General features: G+C 41.1%; 1 protein-coding gene across 3 annotated transcripts; it reads right to left on the reverse strand.

The window, feature by feature from the left end:
* Positions 1-93: 93 nt before the first annotated feature.
* Vps13 (vacuolar protein sorting 13C) lies at positions 94-19,186 on the reverse strand. 3 transcript variants are annotated; one of them, XM_071709817.1, is made up of 37 exons: positions 18,564-19,186; positions 18,277-18,500; positions 17,531-17,716; positions 17,361-17,447; positions 17,002-17,199; positions 16,304-16,758; positions 15,682-16,205; positions 15,069-15,537; positions 14,528-14,893; positions 13,959-14,431; positions 10,641-13,848; positions 10,359-10,538; positions 9,847-10,008; positions 9,623-9,786; positions 9,289-9,409; positions 8,886-9,110; positions 8,440-8,655; positions 8,013-8,054; positions 7,697-7,765; positions 6,916-7,119; positions 6,534-6,671; positions 6,299-6,445; positions 6,003-6,151; positions 5,780-5,891; positions 5,453-5,691; positions 5,072-5,234; positions 4,722-4,938; positions 4,375-4,550; positions 4,169-4,288; positions 3,939-4,060; positions 3,477-3,790; positions 3,105-3,226; positions 2,861-3,030; positions 2,611-2,725; positions 2,177-2,308; positions 1,885-2,052; positions 94-1,660 (listed from the first exon to the last, which is right to left on the reverse strand). In XM_071709817.1, the coding sequence occupies exons 3-37, from the start codon at positions 17,628-17,630 to the stop codon at positions 1,613-1,615; spliced, it is 9,915 nt and encodes a 3,304-aa protein (XP_071565918.1). In that variant the 5' UTR covers positions 17,631-17,716; positions 18,277-18,500; positions 18,564-19,186; the 3' UTR covers positions 94-1,612. The 3 variants fall into 3 exon arrangements, with proteins under 3 accessions (XP_071565918.1, XP_071565919.1, XP_071565920.1); XM_071709818.1 differs by lacking the exon at positions 7,697-7,765; XM_071709819.1 differs by lacking the exons at positions 7,697-7,765; positions 8,013-8,054.
* Positions 19,187-19,212: the final 26 nt, after the last annotated feature.

Below are 19,212 nucleotides of genomic sequence, written 5' to 3' on the forward strand. Positions count from 1 at the left end.
CACTAAATATATCAGCGGGTGCAATTACCATTTAGAAATATTATTTTTTAGAAATATTATAATACGCACACAAGAGACGAAATATACAGAAAATACAGTTGTAATAATTTTATTAAATGTTGCAACAGAACTGTACAATTAAATTAATTGAATACATAATAAGCACACGGTGTACACTATACATATATAATTAACAAATTGCGTTGCACGAATAAAATTAGTTCTGTATGCTTTTACTTTGGCTTTAATTAAAACTCTCCATGGAATCGAGTGAAAAAGAATTAGTTACAAAGATCAATTACGTTAATTATTATAAAACTTAAATAATTCCACCTAGCATCAACTTTATTAGTTTGTTATAATTCTAATTAATTATTAACTAGCGTTAAAAAGAATAAAACGAGGTAGAAGTATCACCGATACACAATCATTTAGGCGTTAAAGCTCAGTATTAAAATTTATTACGTCTTAACAATGCATCTAATCGATACGTCAATGGCATTCGTGGCAAACCCTTTTTAATATTTTTACTCGATGCCGGAAGCCTCAGCAGGAAGGTAATTAAGCGTATATATCATTACTTTCATCATCTACAATCATTAATTACCGTATTTATCATTTGAGTGATGACGCTCGCGTTACGATGTGATTGAAAGATGCGACATATTAGTGGTGTGTGCGTGTGTGTGATAAAACTAACTTCCTATAAATATAAAACAATACCGGTTCATTGGATTTTCATAAAGAATCTGCATAATACTTCAACAAGTACGTATAATTTTACTGTACTGCTAATTTTTAGTTTGTCAAAATAAAATTCACTTTCTTGTCATTCTATTTCACTCATTTCACTTTACTTGTTTATAACACGCACGGGGATTACTTACTCTTATGTCCCCGATCGATAAATTCTACTTTGTGATCGTAGTAAACTTAGCTCTTAACGATACGATGGAAATGGTAACTCTTGTGTGACTAAAACGATTCGCTCAATCGAATAAAAAGCGCGCGCGCGCGTGGTATTCCTGTACAAGTATAAATTTTAAAAAAGATTAATTTCTCTTTTGTGATATTCAGATATTGCAACTATTAGTACAAAAGATTATTTTCTATGAAATTCCATTTAATATAAAATCGTTCGAATTTTTAAAAAAAAGGATTGACAAATTTGTTAGAGAAAACATATCGAAGCTAACATTTTACTGTCTTGATTAATAAAAATTACTTCAAAGCTACGTAATATTTCATTTTCAACTTTATTTGAAAGACGAATGCGACGAATCTTTCGCACCAATCTAACATTGTTCATTCGGTAATGATACCGATAGCAAAAAAAGCTCTGAACAGTTGCATAGTGAAGTGTAAGAAAGATTCCGTACATTCTTTCACGGTTTCTTAGTATATTAATTAGCATTCCTTTTTATATTCGATTGTTGCGATTTACGCGGTATCAGTCTTATAAATAGTGTCGGTAGAAAATGTGCAAACTCGCTCGCGAAACGTTCCGGAAGTGAAGAAGCTTGGCTCGCTTGCTCTCTCTTTCGCCTTTTTACTTTCTTCTGTAGCTCGAAGCGCTCAAGCACGTTTTTTTTTTTACGTTTGTGCATCGCTATTATATTCCAGATTGATTAATCTGCTCTTGTATTTTACCACACAACAACTATGGGAAAGATAACAAATCGTGAGATAAAATATATGATAAAATATACATCACGTATGATGCAAATTAATTATATATATGGAGGAGTAAAAACCACAGTGGTGTAAGTCAAATATTTTTAAAAATTTGACTTACACCACTGTGGTTTTCACCCCTCCATATAATTATGATATTTTAATAGAAAATACTTTTGCGAAACTGTACAACTAGCTGGTAATACGTACCTGTTTAATATTATGATCAGTTATTAATAGTATCTTTGATTGATCCGCACTGCCGAATAGACCACCGAGTTTCTTTCTCTTAGTAGCGTCTTTGGTAAAAATTTGTACACCTTTCTCTACGACTCTTGCCGGTCCGCTAAATTCGTTCCAAGTATGACTCCAGTCAACCTGGAAAAAAAAATGACAAAAGCATAGATATATAGCCATTTCTTTTATTTTGAGAAGAGAAGATGGTAATTGATCAATGTAATAAATACTACTAACTGTAATAAGTGTTAATAAATTTACTAACCCGCCAACCACCAAACAAATCACTGTGTTCGAGATACGATAATCTTTTGTCGGTGAGTAATAGTACGTCTTTGTTGATGAACACATGGTAGACGTAAACGTCTGTGTGCGCATATTTCCCCTTTTCCAATTCCTATGAAAAAGAAATCTCATATTTATTTCATATAGAAAGACTTTCTTGTAAAATTTAATTCCGTATAATTTTTTAGAGAGAATATTATACTGTATGAAATAATATTTCCTAAAGAGCATATTAATTCTTCTTTCTCTATTCATTTATACATACATAATATTTATAATAATTCTATATAAATTAATAATACATCCTCTATAGAAATGTACCATTATAATAGAATAGGCCTACTAAAAACGAAACATCTATCTGAAATTTAAAGATAAAAGTATCAAGGATACTTAGAAGAATAAAATTCTTACCTTCAATATCTTATTGCCTTCGGCTTCATCCTTTATGTACGGTCTAACAAGACTGTCCGGTTGCAGAAATCTAGGCGATCGTACTCTTTTTGCTTCTTCACCCAGCTCGGTGGCTCTAAAACGAATGTTACAATGTAATCTCCATATTACATGTATAGATTAATTAGGCTAATTTATAAACAATTCCAAATTTCAATTGTCTTAATAATTAAGTTATTAAGACTACTTTTGCATACTTAACGAGCCATACCGTCTGATAGCTCCAAAGGAACCACTTGCAAAGTCGATAACACCAGCCGTAGGTCTAGTAACGAGTCCAACAACACCTTTTCCAAACCCTTTGAAAAATCCTTCTACTCCTTCCTCCTTTGCACCTGATATGGGTTTCATTACTACACCCGTTACACCATCGAATACACCCTGTCAAGTGAGATAAATAATTCCTAGATGTATCAAATAAATTAATCAATAAAATAATTAACCCGCGATCTTACCATGACTAAACCCTTTCCGCTTCGTGCGAGACCTTCTTGTAAGTTAGCGGGCTGTTTGTTAAGCTGTTCTTGCCTCTTTCGCTGGTAATCTTTGTCGAAGGTCAGAGCAGCTATACCCTTGCCTACAAAAGCAAGTGAGTAATAAAGTAAATATATATATATATATATTTATTTATATATGCAGTTGAAATAAAGAAAACATAAATAAATAAAAAATAAAAAATAAAACTTTTATATGGTGAACATTACTACGATTAAACACAGTGTAACATTTTTATTCATAGTGTACGACATCCTTTGCGAGCGCACAAATAGGCCTACAACCTTTTTAATCGAATATAATTTAAAGGACACATTGATCGAGACACACACCCATCGCTCCCGTGATCTTTGACACAGCGCCCGCCATTCCGCCGACGGTATGGCCCAGCATGCTGCGCACCCCGAGGTACAGGCCCTCCGCGAACTCCCCCGGACCTTGTATGGCCCCTTGGAAGGGTTCGTAGAACAGGTCCTCGATGCCCTTCATCGTCCCGACCACGAGCCCGTATGGATTACCGATCACGTCGAGTCCCAGCACGAGTACATACACCTGCTTGATCGCCTGGCCTGCATAATGAGTGCTCGCCTCGGAAACAAGCTGCTTGTGCGTCATGAATACATAGTTTCTCTCAAAGTACGCCAATCTGTGCCAATAGAAGAACTTGTTCTGTACAATATATAAGACTGCAAGGCTTTAGAAATTTAAGATCATAATTTGAGATCTTGAGTCTAGTAATTTTTTAAAAAATACCTCTACTAGTTACACCTCTTACAATAAGTTAAAAACCTTACTTGAACACAATGTCGTTAATATCCGTCAGCGTCACGCCGATTCCTTGCAACAGGACATTAAGTACTTGCGGCAACGCTGAGGGTCCTCCTCCGCTTCCAGTCATTGAGAAACTGATGTGTATCTGTATGAACAAAGAAAGAAAAAGTAAGCGAAGACTCGACTGTTAAGGTAGATAATACATGTAGGATTTTTGTATTCACACGCGTATTAAAACGCGCGAGAGGCACACCTTGAGAGGCGAGAAGTGCAGCAGATCAAAGAAGTTCTTTTGCTCGGCCGTGGTGATGAGACTGACGTGGTACATTAACGGTTCGTTAACCAGTTTCATGTCTGTACGGAATAAAGCACTCTGAAATGAACGAACGAGATGATAATCTATATATCCTAAAACAATCTAAATAAATCTCAATATCCCGCCTCAATTCCATATCTCACCTCTTCGGCGTCGTTGACTTCGTCCGCTTCGAACAGGCCCATTATTGCATTTATAAAGACGATGTCCACCTTGATGTGAAACTCTTGTATGAGAACCTTAAAGTATCGGAATTGTTGCACGGTGCTGTACTCCAACAAGCGCTTGACCATACTGAGCTCCGCGAAAGGTTTCATGACTACAGAAACAAAGAATAAAAGAAATTACAAAGAAATATATAATTTATACAAAATTCGGGACATTGTCTGCTTTCATTAGTGTATATACAATGACTAAAATTGAAATGCATATCACAAAAGAGTACAATAAAGGAAATTGTTTCTCACGCCATACAAATAATAATTGATACCTGTACTCTGCGTGACGCTTTTCGGCGGTGGCACTGGAGCTAATATAACTGGAAAGACGCACTCCGAAAACTGATTGTCGATCTGAAGCTTATTGATCTTTGCGTGCAGCTGTACTTGATGCGCTGAGGTACGATATTGTAGCCAAAGCCCAGTTTGAAACGTACGTCGCATGTACCTACGATGCGGCCTCAGCATCTCCATATTCAGATAATCCACCTAGGAATGTGAAATAATTATTATATGTATATATATATATTCCTACATAATGATCGAGTTAGCTTCTTAATCCGGAAATTAAATGAGATCCAAGCTTTAGAAGCTTGAATTGAGTGAAAGCTTTTTATTTTACCATTAGTTTCGGGTCCAACATCGCCCGGTAGTCTGCGTCCTTGCCGATTTGCAATTCTCTAATGTACCGTTGATATCCTTCCTCGATGGCGTTAACTTCCTTGATATTTAACGCTCGCCATCGGCCGCCAAGAGATTTACGCGTCTCCCATATAATTCCAGAGCTGGATTATAATAGAATCACATTAATATTACACAATAGCATAATTATAAAGAGGATAATTATCATTTCGTTAAGTAATATCAAATTTAAAGTAATTAATTATTATATAAAAATTATACAATTGTGTATATGAATAGAATTAAATTATTGTTTAAATCTGAAAAATGGTAGAATATATTTAAATAAAATTTAAGATTAAAAGAGTCGCAATATTCTCACCTGGCAATGCACATATACAACAACTCGGACTTGGTGATGTTGTTCACGAGAGAGAATCCAATACCGTGAATGTTCAGCGTGATTTCCTGATCTATTACTTCCAAGTCACCGGCCAGCTGACAATCCTCGGCGATTTTCAGATTTGTAGTGAAGAGCAGCACTCGCTGAGTACCGTCCAGGAACGAGACGTAAAACAGTTTCTCGTCTATATCCGGCAGTTGGAAGGTACCAAGATTATCCTGGAAAAGAAACGAGGATGGCGTTCATTCGTATTCTCCACTTTTACGAACGAGATCTCTCTTGCTTTTCATCATCTTTCCCGTTTACCTTGCGAAGATTGTCTTCGATTTCCTTGCCGTTGTTATCCTCCCAAACCAATTTTCGTGGACCCGCCGGATTTTCCCAAGTATAAAACATCCTGTTGTATGACTGTACAGACCTGTCAATGTACAAACACGTGATTGATTCATATAAATAAATCAATATATGGGATAATTTACCGCATCCTGGCATCAAGTTTAACGATCACTTGGACGAATTTCCAACATACCTAACGTTAATTGAACCTTTTTCCCATAGATTGATGGTATGTGGCGTATGGTTGACGATCAAAGCCGGCGCATTGCCCGGAATGTAGGCCGACATGGATATGTAAACGCCGCCCTCGCTGATTTGCACGTCCACATTGATCCCTCCATACTGTAGTGTGCAAAAGGTTTTATTAAAAATATAAAACGCGAAACACACAAATACTTGATTATTTATTCTAGTCTTCTTGTGCTCCAGAACTTTATAAATAAATTATGTGTAATATAATTGTTATTTTTTGTTACTGTGCTTAATTACCTTATTGTCCAATTTCAGCAGAGTCGTATGGCTATCGGTATAAATAAATGCCGCGGTTTTCTCAGGTTGACCCGCGACTTTGGCCTTCAAAGTCTTGTTCTCGTGTTCGGTTCTAGGCCACAAGGCCGCGCATTCACCAGGAGGTACCTTGGCATGCAGCAGTGACATTGTAGTGCAATAATTTCACTAAGATATTTGAGCGATACAGTAATTGAATTGCTTATATCTAACGTACTTTGGCCATTGAATCGGCTGGTCGATCGCCCTCCTGGCATTCTATGAGGAAATCTGCGTTGTTGATAAGTATGTAGTAGGGCGTAAATGTAATCTGCTTGGTCAACAAGTTGTATGTCAATTGATTGTGTACCCCGATCTGTCACAAAGAAAAAACGAGAGTTTTATCGTTTATACTTTGTACTTTTTACTTCTGTTTTCCCTCTTATTCTAGTCTTTACTGTTTCATATATCCCTGTTCCATATATGTATGTGTGTGTATGTATGTACGTACATACGTATGTATGTATGTAGGTATGCATGTATGTACAATATATAAAATAATTATTATACCTGTCAATATACTCTAATCTCTAATGAATAAAAAAGATCGATGTAAGAACCTGATATGTCATTCCATTGTATTTGCAGGCTACCACACCCTCGCTGCCCGCGACATCGATGGAGAATTTGTCGGACCACTCTCCATCCTCCACTCTGATCATGGCCTTCTTCTTGCCGAAGAAGGCTTTGGAGCGGAACGAGAACAGAATAGGTCCCTTAAAGTGCTCCGGATGGTACAAGATGTTTAAGTAATCGTCCGTTGTCTGGAAAGAGCAATCGATATATAAGTTAATCTCGTTCAGTTCGTCAAAAATAATTCCTTTGGTACATCATGCAGTTAATAAAAACAAGTAACAAACACCTCCATAATATTAGCTCGTTATACAAACTTTGTCGATTTTGCATTGCAATCGGCATGTTTTACGTCTATAGTATCTAAAAAAAAAAAAAACGCAAACGAGGAAAACGCTGAGACGCTCGAGGATCGAGTGGATTCGCCATATTCAAGAACGCAATGATTTAAAAAATCTAAATATAAATTAAATGAGAAGAGAAGGGACTAGGTAAAGAGAACAGAAAATGAATTAGCGTGTGTGATGAAGCACAATTACACATGATATACATAGCTAACGTTTACGTATGAGTGCGACTTATGTTCGATAAAATGCAATTGTTAAAAATTGGCACAATACGAGTAACACAATGATAATCTAACACAATTTACGGCGTTCAATTCCGGCGACACGACTAGATTAGACAATTGTTATTTCACAATAATTGATAATTTTGCGAACACAAGCACGAGAACAGCGATAATATTGAAATAAAACGATGCGTCACCGCGCGCGTTTTCCTCTTCCTGTACAACTGTGCGCGTTGCCGATGGGGTTTCATAGCGGAAACGAATTTCTGAAAGACGTTTGCATGTACATTTTTACGAATATAGAGCGATAAATATTGATATCCAGTCGACAACAAAATTTGATAATTGAGTGGTATATGATGATTGTTCATAAAATTATTTTATAATTATTATCAATAATCCAATAATTGTATAAGATTAGACAAAATTCTGATAGCTAATTTTGCTAATAATACTAGAGATAACTATTTACGAGAAGCACAATAATGCGGCACGATAACAGGAAATCTCTACCTTGATCGGACTCGAATGCTCTTTGCCACCCTTACTTGATTTCTGTAAAATAATGGAGCATGTTGAATACAGGGTTCTAATCAGGCAAGATGCAATGCTGGTTAGTATTGCGATACACTAACGTGGTCGAGGCGGGGGAGGGGGGGGTGTTCTGAGAGGGGCACGAGAAAGGCTGAAGATCGGACGAAGAAGCAAACGTTAGTATGTATGACATAAGAAAAGTGCATATTAATAAAGAATTTCACAATGTTTGAGTCGAGCGAAAGGGGGCTCTTTAGAACATGGTTTGGCTGAGATTTGAAAATCTTAGAAAGCTTCAGAGAAAGATTTCTTTGGCGGATGTAAAAATTAATAATAAATTGCAAATCGTATGCCAAGAGGCAAAGTTACCAAGAAAAAAGCGACGAGATTATCGCTGGAAACATACTCTATAGGATAGCATTAAACCAGTCTTGTTCAGCATCCAGAAGGGACAATACAGCGCCATGACGATCGAACTGTGCTTGTAAGACGTATGCATTCCGAGATCCAGGATCACCTTCTGCGCGCTGTCGAAAGATTCGAACGACCAAACCGCGAACTCCGGTGGGTTTGCCACTATCTCTCCTTTGCACGACCAATCTTTCTCGAGGTAATTGGGTAGCTGTAATACGTTATTCACTTTAAATAAATAAATGGCAAATATTTTATATATATCTTACCAAACAAATATATTTCACACATTTTATATTATTATTTAGATTGTTATATTGTATTATTCTCTTATCCTAAAATCCTAGAGGATTCTGTTAAAATTCACATTTTAATCATAATAAAAGTTAAAAAAGTTCAATACAATTATTAAATTTTTATTAATTGACGTGTATATTCTACCTTAATTATTATATTCGACTTGGCTGGATCAATCGTAGGAAGTTGCAGAGAGGCACTTGCTTCGAGTAAGCTCTCCTGAGCAGTGCCAGGCAAGCAGATAATTATGTCGATTGGTAGGAAATTCTTCAAGTACACAGATGGATACAGGTGTACGTTGTAGACGGTACTAGCCATGGTGTGACGAGTGGTATTTTCGAAATATACCTGCTCGATCTCTCCTACAGCCTGTACAAATATGGATGGATCCCCTATTTCTCTATTATTTGTTATTAACCAAGAATATATTCGTCAACTTAATTAATTCGTCATTTTAATTAACTCAACGAAATTATCTACGCTTAGGCGACAAGTACACATATATTTTATCATGGAAATTATATTAATAAAAGAAAAAAATGTTGACCTGAATGTAAAATGGTTCTGTGGCATCCTGCTTGGATCGCGACTCGCATTTCAATAGTTTCGTCATGGAAACAGTTTTTTGCAGGTCCTTCCATATGAATGGCTCAACTGATACCATATATCTAAAGTAAATTAGATCTAGTCATTGAAAATTTGTATGTCAAAGCTCCCTCGTGTTAATATCTTATAAGAATACATATTATATGTATTTCAATTTTTTATTATCTTATCTTTTATATATATTATCTTATATTTACAAAGTTACATTGAATAGCTTTATGCAATAGTCAAAATAAAATAATGTTACTAATGTCAAAAAATGCGAATGTACGTACCCATCGACGCTAAAAAACAGCCAGTAAATGTTGGTCGGGGTGTACACGGCATCTAGGGGTAAATTGAGCTTCTCATCCGGTGCCACTGTGCCCACACATTCCACCTCATTTCCACGTTTCGTCATATAATAAACGGATATCGGCTGGGCGAAATGATTGTGAACCTACGACACGGCGGAAAGCTGATTATTATTGATAAAAATAATGTTTTTTTCTCTATTTACCTGAAGAATGCTTCTAAGAGTGACAATCGTGCTACCCTCCTCCACAATGACATCCGACACGATGCCCCATTCCTCAGAGCCCTCCTTTCGGTGCTTCAAAGAGAAGAATCTCCTATCCGCTCTCAACACAGGTATCGCCAGTTTGCCTTGAATACCTTTAAACTATTAAAAATGTCATATTAATTAGTATGGCAATAATGATAAAATAGTCAATTTATCCGTCCTATTAATTACAAATTCAACAAGTTGTATCATATGTGATACGCATATTGAGAATAGATTTATTGACTGGTATCTTAGATTCAAGGTTTCCTTATTAAAAATTTTCAAGTTTCGACATACTTATAATTGAATGAACTTTTGTGGATCTATTTGTAATCTGAAAGCTATCTTCAGTCGCTTCAGTCGAGCACTGTTTTCGACATTTTTATCAAGAAACGATTTACTTTAGATTCGTCAAAGAAATCGCGAATCCCTACAATTTTACACGCTACGTCTATGTAATAACTTACAGATATAGAGAATTTACTGTCTTCTCTGTCCTTCACGGTCTCCACTTTCAACTGCTCGAGAAGACGCGTGTCATCCAGCTTGGATGTCTTCGACGCGAGCTCTATCGACGCACCAGTTTCAAGAATCACTTCCATATACGAGTCATTGTGGTCCCTTATTCTCGATCCATCATCAAAAATCTATAAGAACCATTGTCTTTTATATTCAAGACTGTCATTTATATATTACAGACAGATGAATAGGCAAACGGAAAGAAATTTTAGATTTCTCATTATAATGACCTTGAAGAGGCTGTGCTCCAGGTCGAGTATTATCGCCAAGCCGGTTTCGTTCTTCAGCACGTACGGCGCCACTTTCCTGGTTGGCCCTTTTCCGCTGGCCTCCATAGCCGAGGAAAACGAATGGCCGAGTTGTTTCAGAACATCCAGACACGTCTTCGTCACGGTTATCTCCAGATTATCAGAGGACGTAACGTCAATGGACATCTTAGTAGACTGATGTAGCTCTTCGGGTTCGCTCTCCGAGCTGGGGCTAACCGCACTGGCACCTCTGGAGTCTAGCATTATGTCGTTAAATTGGATTTTGGTTTTCAGTTCCCACGGCGTCGAGACGCGTTTACCGTTATCGGAGCCTTCTATCGGCTCGATCAGTGGTTCCCACAGCGCGAGGCGACTGTTATAATACGACATGATCACCGACATTGTACAGTCTACGCTCATAGATTTTGTGCTCCAATCGTTGACATTGCTTTGGAAACTCACATGAAGCAGCAACATGGGCAGAGTTTTGTTGCCGACACCTGCCTCCAGGGTGAACAAGATCGTCGGCGCCGAGACGATTGCCAATTCGGGCTTGTAGGCCACCGCCGCCCCCGCCGCCGCCGCCGCCGCCGCCGCCGCCGCAATCTCGTCGTCCGGATACATAATAAACTCTTCGAGTGCTTCCATTGCGACTTCTGTCTTTAAGAACCAATAATTATTCTCTTCAAAGGGCGTGACGATCCACAATCCTTCGTAATTAGGCTCGGCCTTAACAATTTCTTTGTCCTCTTCCTCCTTTCTCGTCACCGTATGAATGACCTTATTCAATATTTCGATTACACCTGGCGAAACAGAAACGTGGATGTCCGTGCAACAGACTTCTAAATGGAGTCCTTTGCCCTCCGGCGTGGAACCGGCTACGCTAATGCTGCATGGTCTCAAGACCTGATAAATCCAATCGGCCCTCTTCACAGGATTGTATATCCCCGTCAGCAGCGAGAGATCTTTAATGGAGCCCGCGATCACCTGGTGCTCCCCCATGATGCGCACCTTCAGCAACAATTCTGTATTCAGTACTATGCAATTCGAGTTGATATCGTCCATGTCCTCAAGCAGGATAATATCCGGCTTTTCCACGTGCAGATTTACAGTTAACATCTTGGGCGTCGAAGCAATCGACTGCTGTTGCGCTGGTTTCTTCTTTGGCATCACCGGTTCGTTTCTCGAGGAGGAAGTGATAGCTGTCGTCTTGTTCGCGACAGCCACATCGAAGAAATCCTTGATCTTCATGAGGTAATCGAGGGACACGATGATGCTGAAAGAGAACACTCGCACGTCGGCGAACGTGTCGTTCGGGCTCTGGCGCACTGTCACGTCCAGCATACTCCTGACGTTGTGTTCTTTGTCGTTGAGATAATCCTCGCTCGGCGAGGATCCTGACAAAGGCGCGCCGCTGCCTGTCCTTTCCATGATTCGCACTAGCGAGCCCTCTCGACTCTGTCGTATGTCGTCTAGCGTGCAGTTCATCAGCAGGATCGACGTGGCCAGTAGACCGTCCGCAAACACACGGCCCTTCACGGCAAAGTGCGTGAGACTGAAGCGCGCCAGTCCATACTCGGGCAGATGCAACGGCGATGTCTGCGACTGCAGCGACTTGGAGCCGCCGGTGAAGAGACTGATCACCAGACTATCCATGATAAACTCGAATTTGACGGATGTGTGAGCGTGTCGTTCCTGTGCGTCCAACGATGGTGCTTCTCGCGATGCGTCAATCTCATATTTGTACGCCGGTTGGATCTCAAGCTCTCCGCTGCATTCGGACTTGACGGTGGACGGCAGGGCTTGCACGGGTTTCGACTCCTCGAATGTCTCGCCCAGATTCTGCTCCAGCACTTTCAAAATCGTAGCGTAGTCCTCTTTACTCAACAGCAGATTAATCTTATTCAATCTGCCAAACATATCGATGTCCGGAATGGCAGTGAACCAGGCGGTAGATAGATTACGCTTCATTAGCAGCGTAAACGTTACTGGTTCCAACAGCAGCACCTCGTTCTCGCTGGTAAACTTCTCCATGTTCAGTCGAACTCGAGATAGTTTCAAATTCTGCAGTTCGATCTTCATTTCATCTACCACGGGACATTCACCGGTTTCCTCGTTCGTCACCTCTAGCTTCTTGAAGACGTTACATACCATGAGATTGCCCATGTCTAGCATCAAGCTATGCTGGTTCTTGGAGTTCATCGGCACGTATATGACGGGCGCCTTGATTTTAACACTCAGCTCAATGCGCGAGGCACTTTCTTGAACGTCCTTGATGTTTGTCTTCGCGGCTTCCGCCGCCGCCGCCGATGCGTCTTTGATAGCTTTCTGCGCCGCTTGAAAGTTGTTAAGGAAATTCATAATGCTGGTAACAAATGCATTTAGAAAGACGATGCGATGGCAACCCATAGTCACCTTGACGGACATGTTGCTCTTGCCCATCTCCCATTGCTCAATGTTGTACATCACCGTTTGGATCTGTAAAGACTCAGTACCCTCCACAGCCACGATATCCCTGTACATAGAAGAAGGATTGAGATCTTTAATGCTGAGCGAGGCCAGATCGGCGTTCACTTGCGAATACGAGGACTTGCTGAGAAAACTGGCGCTGATACCCTCGACGTAGAGCGCGGTAATATCCCGGGCGGCGCTGGAAATCTTGAGATTGATCGAGCCAATCTTAGCGTTCACCTTTAGATCGATACACTCAACGGTTTGCCTTCTGCGTCGTCCACCTCCGGTGGGTCTCAATCTTTGTTTCTGTAACTGCTCCTTGAGGAAACCAGAAGTCTCCTCCTGGATAGAGGTCAAACGGATCGGTCGAGGACGCTCGACTTCCTTCCTCTGAGCACCTTCGAGCGAGTTTATTCGGTCCTGAATGTACGTGCTAAATCGTAGCAGCTCGATAAGCGCTTCTTGATGTAACAGCGCGTCCAGCGAGGTGAATTCCAGTCGAAGCAGCTTCACGACAGAGCCGTGTCGCGTGACGAACTCCGGCGAGCGTTTGTTCACATTCACATATTGCACGACGATCAAATACTCATCTCTGCCGGCCAACATCGGCGTGTTGACCATGAAGATCTCCTGATTTTCATACAGCTGCCGGATCTGCACGCCGCCTAACCGCAGCTGCACCTTCTGATCGTACGTACGTTGTAGCAGTTCTGCCTCCAACTGTAGCACCTGTAATCTGAGAGAAACGAGTAAATTCAGAGAGGCTCGTCGGAGCTAATCGAAAATTTCCATTAAATTGTAAGGTAATGGGGACAAAAAGATAGGGACGAATCGTGCGTCGCAAACCTGATGAATTCTGAAGATGCGTCGTCGTCTCGTTGTCTGGACATTGACAGCGTGAACTCCTTCATCTCGAATTTCATCTCCAAGTCAGTGGTCTGCTTCATCGGCGCGGCGGCAGTTTCCTGCTGCTGTTTCCTTTTGTCGGCGATGCTCGATATCGTGGTGCCAAGCTCCTTCAGCGATAGCTGCGAGACGGATTTGGAGAGGGAGGTACGCTGCAACTCGGCGGGTTTTTCCTCCTCGGGTAAGGAGATGCTCTGCGCGATTGAGAGCGCTTGTAGCAGTCGAACATCCGTTATGTTCACGGCAACTGACGGCAGGTGACCGAGGAGCCGTAGTTTTGGCAACAAAGGATCGTCCGTCACCAGGCACTTGTGGAACTGAATTTCCAATGTAGTTGGGTGGAGCAATGTCAGGGGACTCTCGGTGCTTGCCAAGACTGATCGCCACTCTTCATTCGGCAGCGAGACCAGCACCTGGCAACAAATAAATTTTAAGAATATAGCAGTTTGTTACAAAATACATATACATGAAATAGTATAAATTGTTTTGTGGAAATCTATTATCATTACTTGAAAGTTGGCTATCTTCAAAACGAATTTGTCGTAGCTGTATTCCCTCAGATGCAGCAGTACTTCCTCTTCGCTCTTGCCCATGCTAACCAGTTGTTTAACGCTAGCACCAGCCATGTCGCTCTTGCCTTTCTCCAGGGAATGCATCTTTAGACTACCTAGATTCACGACAATTAACGCCTTTGAGTCTTCGTAGAGACCGCCATGCGGTATGATAAGTTGCGACGCTTGCATATCCACTTGTATGTCCAACACCGAATGTTTTTCTATAGCATATTCCAATCCGAGCGCCGACATTTCCTTCAAGCCCACTAGCCGTTCCGCCGCGGCTGTTTGCAGCTGATTCAGCGTCGAAGAGTCTTGCACCTGTGGAAAATATTCATCTAAAAAAAACAACAAATGGTTCGCAACAGATACGAAGAAATAAATTATAATCAGAAGAATTCATGGAAAATTCTGGCAGATGCAAGCAGAAATTTTCCTCATTTTAGGATTTCCTGCAAATCTATCGCGCATTCGAGAATCGAGACGAAATGAGTACCTTAAACATGTCGACCAGTTTTAGAATAGTTTGCGCATCGTAGATGATGTCGACGGATCGAGACTTGACAATAACACGATCACCGCACAGCCTGTCGATTGGATTCTTCTCATAGGACACCGACAGCAGGGCGCTATCAGAGCTGCCGTGTTCCGGATTAAAGAGCGAAGGCACGCGACCATTCTGCGTCACGCCTAGCAGTTTCATGTCGCTGATAGAGGCAGTGACGAGGATCGCGTTCGCGGATGGCCGCGACTTGAAACCTGCTCGTACGCCATGTAGCTGCAAGTCCAAGATGCACGGGTGCTCCTTGTCCGTGTCCAGCAGAGAGATTTGCAAACCATGCAGAAGGAAACGTGTGTCAACCATCTCGTACATCTCTGGATAATGTGCGGGCGCGCTAGTCTCTTGATAATCGATCGCCCGATAGAGCTTCTCCTTCTCCTGCGGCGTCATCGCCTCCTCGAATCTAAATCATCGTTAATGTGATAATTACATGATGCTCATTAAAGTCAATTTTATAAAATAGTTCAAGTACCTAGAAACCTCTAAAATTATTCAAAAACTTGTAAGAGCTCGACTTGATCAACTTATTTGTTGTTTGACAACAAACCTGCGCATGATGGCTGCAGCCGAATTGAGCTCTTTCGTCTCCTCGGCCTGCGAACTGGTCCACAGAAAACCGAACCAACCTCGCTTCGCCTTTAGGCTCTTCTCCCGCTCCGCCAGTCTTTCCACTTCCATCTCTATCTGCTGTCGGATAATTACCAGGTTGAAAATGTCCAATTTTGTCTCACAGTCCGTCAGTCGTTCATCAATCTCCTTTGCCGACCTCTTCGTCGTCAGCTTTGTCCGATAAGCCTCGGCGTAGGCGCGGCAACTGTCACGATGCCCCTTCATGTGTGTCCAATCCCAGTTACGACGACACCGTCGCACGGTCTCCTCGAGGACGCAGGTATACGCGAAATGCCACCACTCCCTGTAGTGGCCGCGATACGATGTCAAATTTGGTCGGTATTTCCGATACGGCGCGGCTTTCCGCGCGTGATCTAGGCCCTCTCCTAACCGCACCAAGGTCTGATATTGACGCTTTGTTAAGCCAATCCGCAATTTCTGCATCTCCAGATCCAGCCATACCTGCGAGGGGGGGGGGGGGAAGCAAAATATAAAATCATTCAACCTAGTTTGAAAGCTTCTCAGCTGTGAGAAGACCAAGAATGTCGAGTGTAAGTCACCTTGGGGATGGTATAATTGCTGCCGTCGGACTCTGGTTTGGGATTAAGTCTGAGCTTGGACTTGACGTTGATCGGTCCTAGCAGATATTGATAACCTGTTGGTGTATAGTCCATGGTTGCGATGCCACTACAAAAAAGAGTGGAATACGAAGACTGCGAGCTCTTGCTATACTGCTCCACGCTTGTATTGAGGTAGACAGCCAGTCCGTCCAGGCCGCACAGTTTAAAGATCTGCGGAATGGCATACATTTCCTTCAGATTGCCAGTAGTTTCCCAGGAATCTGTACAGCTCTCGAGGACGAAGGTACTCAGGGTGAAGCCAACGGAAAACGGATGCTCTTTGAAGGTGACATGGTCCTCGTACCGTACATGAATCCTCTTGATCTCTACGTGAATGTTCTTGATCATGCGAGCGATCAGCTTCTCAACCATCGAATCGTCCAATTTTTCTTGCGCTGCAAAAGTTGAAAGATTTTAAATCCACGTGTAAAAAAATAAAGATTAGAGATTAAAAGACATTTCCGCCCGTATAGGCCCGTAATCTCAATTTAATCGTATAAAAATTACGAATATTTAAAATAATTTTGAAGAACAGTAATGTCAAATTATATACGTTATCATTACACAATTGTGAAAATTTAGACTACTCTACATTAGTTTATATATATATATATATATAAACATAAATGTTTAGTTACATTTTAGGTCCGCTAATTGTTTCCTCTTTTCCACCCTCGCGAGTTCCGCCCGTTTAGCTTCCAATTGCGTTTTCGTCTCTTTCTCTTCGTTATACGAAACTTGACTTGTAGGCACTACCAGGATAAACAGCTCCTCGACTATCGCATCAATCTGGCCATTCCACATATCTTTGAATGGAATCTTCAGTATTAATTTCCCTGAAAGCATTTTATTGCAAAATAGTACATTCTATGCACGTTATCTTCTATGTATCGTACCACAATCTCAACTCAGTCAATATCAAGTTTATCATTATTTATTTAACAGCTTTAGCTGTTATAATTTGCATATAATTAAACAAATAACGCAATTTTTATACCTAAGCGACCATATTCCAATCTCACCGGAAGATCCAATACATCCAATGCAGACTCTTTTATTAACAAGTCATTTAACACAAGATCACCTGAAAGCAAAGGGTTTATTACACGAGATAACAATTGTCTTTTTGAACGATAGCGATTAGGGGAGTGCCGAGTGCGTTCTTACCTCCCCAGAGGCTGACTTTAAGCTGCGTATAGTCCAAGTTCTCAATATACTCGCCGATCACCTTGTTGAGGAGCTCGGCAATGATCGACTCGAAGACCATTTTGTTGCCTGTTCCTTTCTCGTTCCTTCTCAATCAAATTCCGTAGCTTTTTCGTACTTTGATCCTCGTCTCTCTCTCGGGCAACTCTTAAAATAAAGATATTTATATCTAATAAGTTACAGTACAACTCTAACCTTTGAGAAGAACTCTTGTGTGCACTTGGCAGACTGCTGAGACTTTTATCATGCAGATCATGCGTCATCCAATAATTTATTTGTACAACATATTTGGCGCTTATTATATTGAGCAGGGATACACACAGCTGCTATCAAAATGTTTATTAGTGTTAGTTTGTCGATATGCTTCTGATATTAGAAATTATTGACAGTAATACTTGAGCTACGATTGTGTGTTAAGAAGAACTGTATTCTAATTAGCATACAAGATACTTTTATAAGTATAAACGCACATTAAATGCAAAATAAACTTTTTTTTAACTATGCAAACAACTGAAAGAATTTATGCTTTTTGTTCGTCTTCTCTGATCAATGAGGATTTATCAGCATTTACTTTAGCATTAGATACAAAGATAACGTCTTGACATAAGCAAATAAATGTATAATATAATTATATTTCATTTGCCGTGCTATAGTTTAATTTGTCAGATAAATTAGTTGCACAAATAGAGCTCGAACGAGTCTCTTACATCAGAGGTACAGTTGAGTACAGAGGCAATGAGGTGCTGAGGTGCCTGGCTGCCTGGTACCTCACCTCAGGCCTGAGGCCTCAGACTCGGGAGCCACTTTGTCCCACTTTGCCCCACTTTGCTCCACGCTGAAATAGAGCGTCAGTTGACGGATTTGAGATCCTCTCTTCGCAGAGAGCGGCTCGTTGAAATTTTAACGAGAACAAGAGCAGCGGATGTACAACCTAATAAAATAACACGACCAATATCACGTATCACGTCGAAGCGGTTACTGTACGCTTACTTACCTTTCGTTTCGTCAGAGTACGCAATGAGTCACGTAGATAGGCGGCGCGACACAGCCCGACACCTGACACCTGACCACACCTGACCACACCTGACGGCTGACACGCCGCGTAACGAATGTATAGAATAGAACAACGGGACGACGACGACGATGAGCAATGAGCATTCGCTAGCTTCGCCACCCGTTAATTCCGATTGTGGACATAACCTTGAAACGGATCACCCGAACACGAGGACTAGTCACCGTTCTTTTTCTATCGAATTACGTCATCCCTGATGCCCTGACAGGGCATGTCTCTGGAGCGCGCGCGATCCCGAGTATTCCCAAGTATTCCAAGTAGCCCAGTTCCCCGGGTAGGGAACATCGGTCTCCGGCTCCGCGGCCGCGCGGTCTTCCTGGTCAACGTCACTGACCGACGCCACTCTTTACAGTCTTTACTCTAGCTCTACAAGCTACAAGCGCGAGAAACACGCCGCGGCATCGAGCAAACAGAATGGAGCAAAACAGGCCGGTCACGTCCAATTACTCCAGTTACGTCATTCGCCGACATTTCCCATAAATAAATCGTAGAACGCGAAGAAACAAACCGTGCGTATCAGCTGATCGTGATAGAGTTGGATAGAGTGTTCGTGTTCGTGAGAGGAAAGAGG

The sequence above is a fragment of the Temnothorax nylanderi genome, unplaced genomic scaffold (genome assembly GCF_030848795.1).
Source record: "Temnothorax nylanderi isolate EJ_2023f unplaced genomic scaffold, tnyl_v1.0 TNYL_tig0081_pilon, whole genome shotgun sequence".
Lineage (NCBI taxonomy): Eukaryota > Metazoa > Arthropoda > Insecta > Hymenoptera > Formicidae > Temnothorax > Temnothorax nylanderi.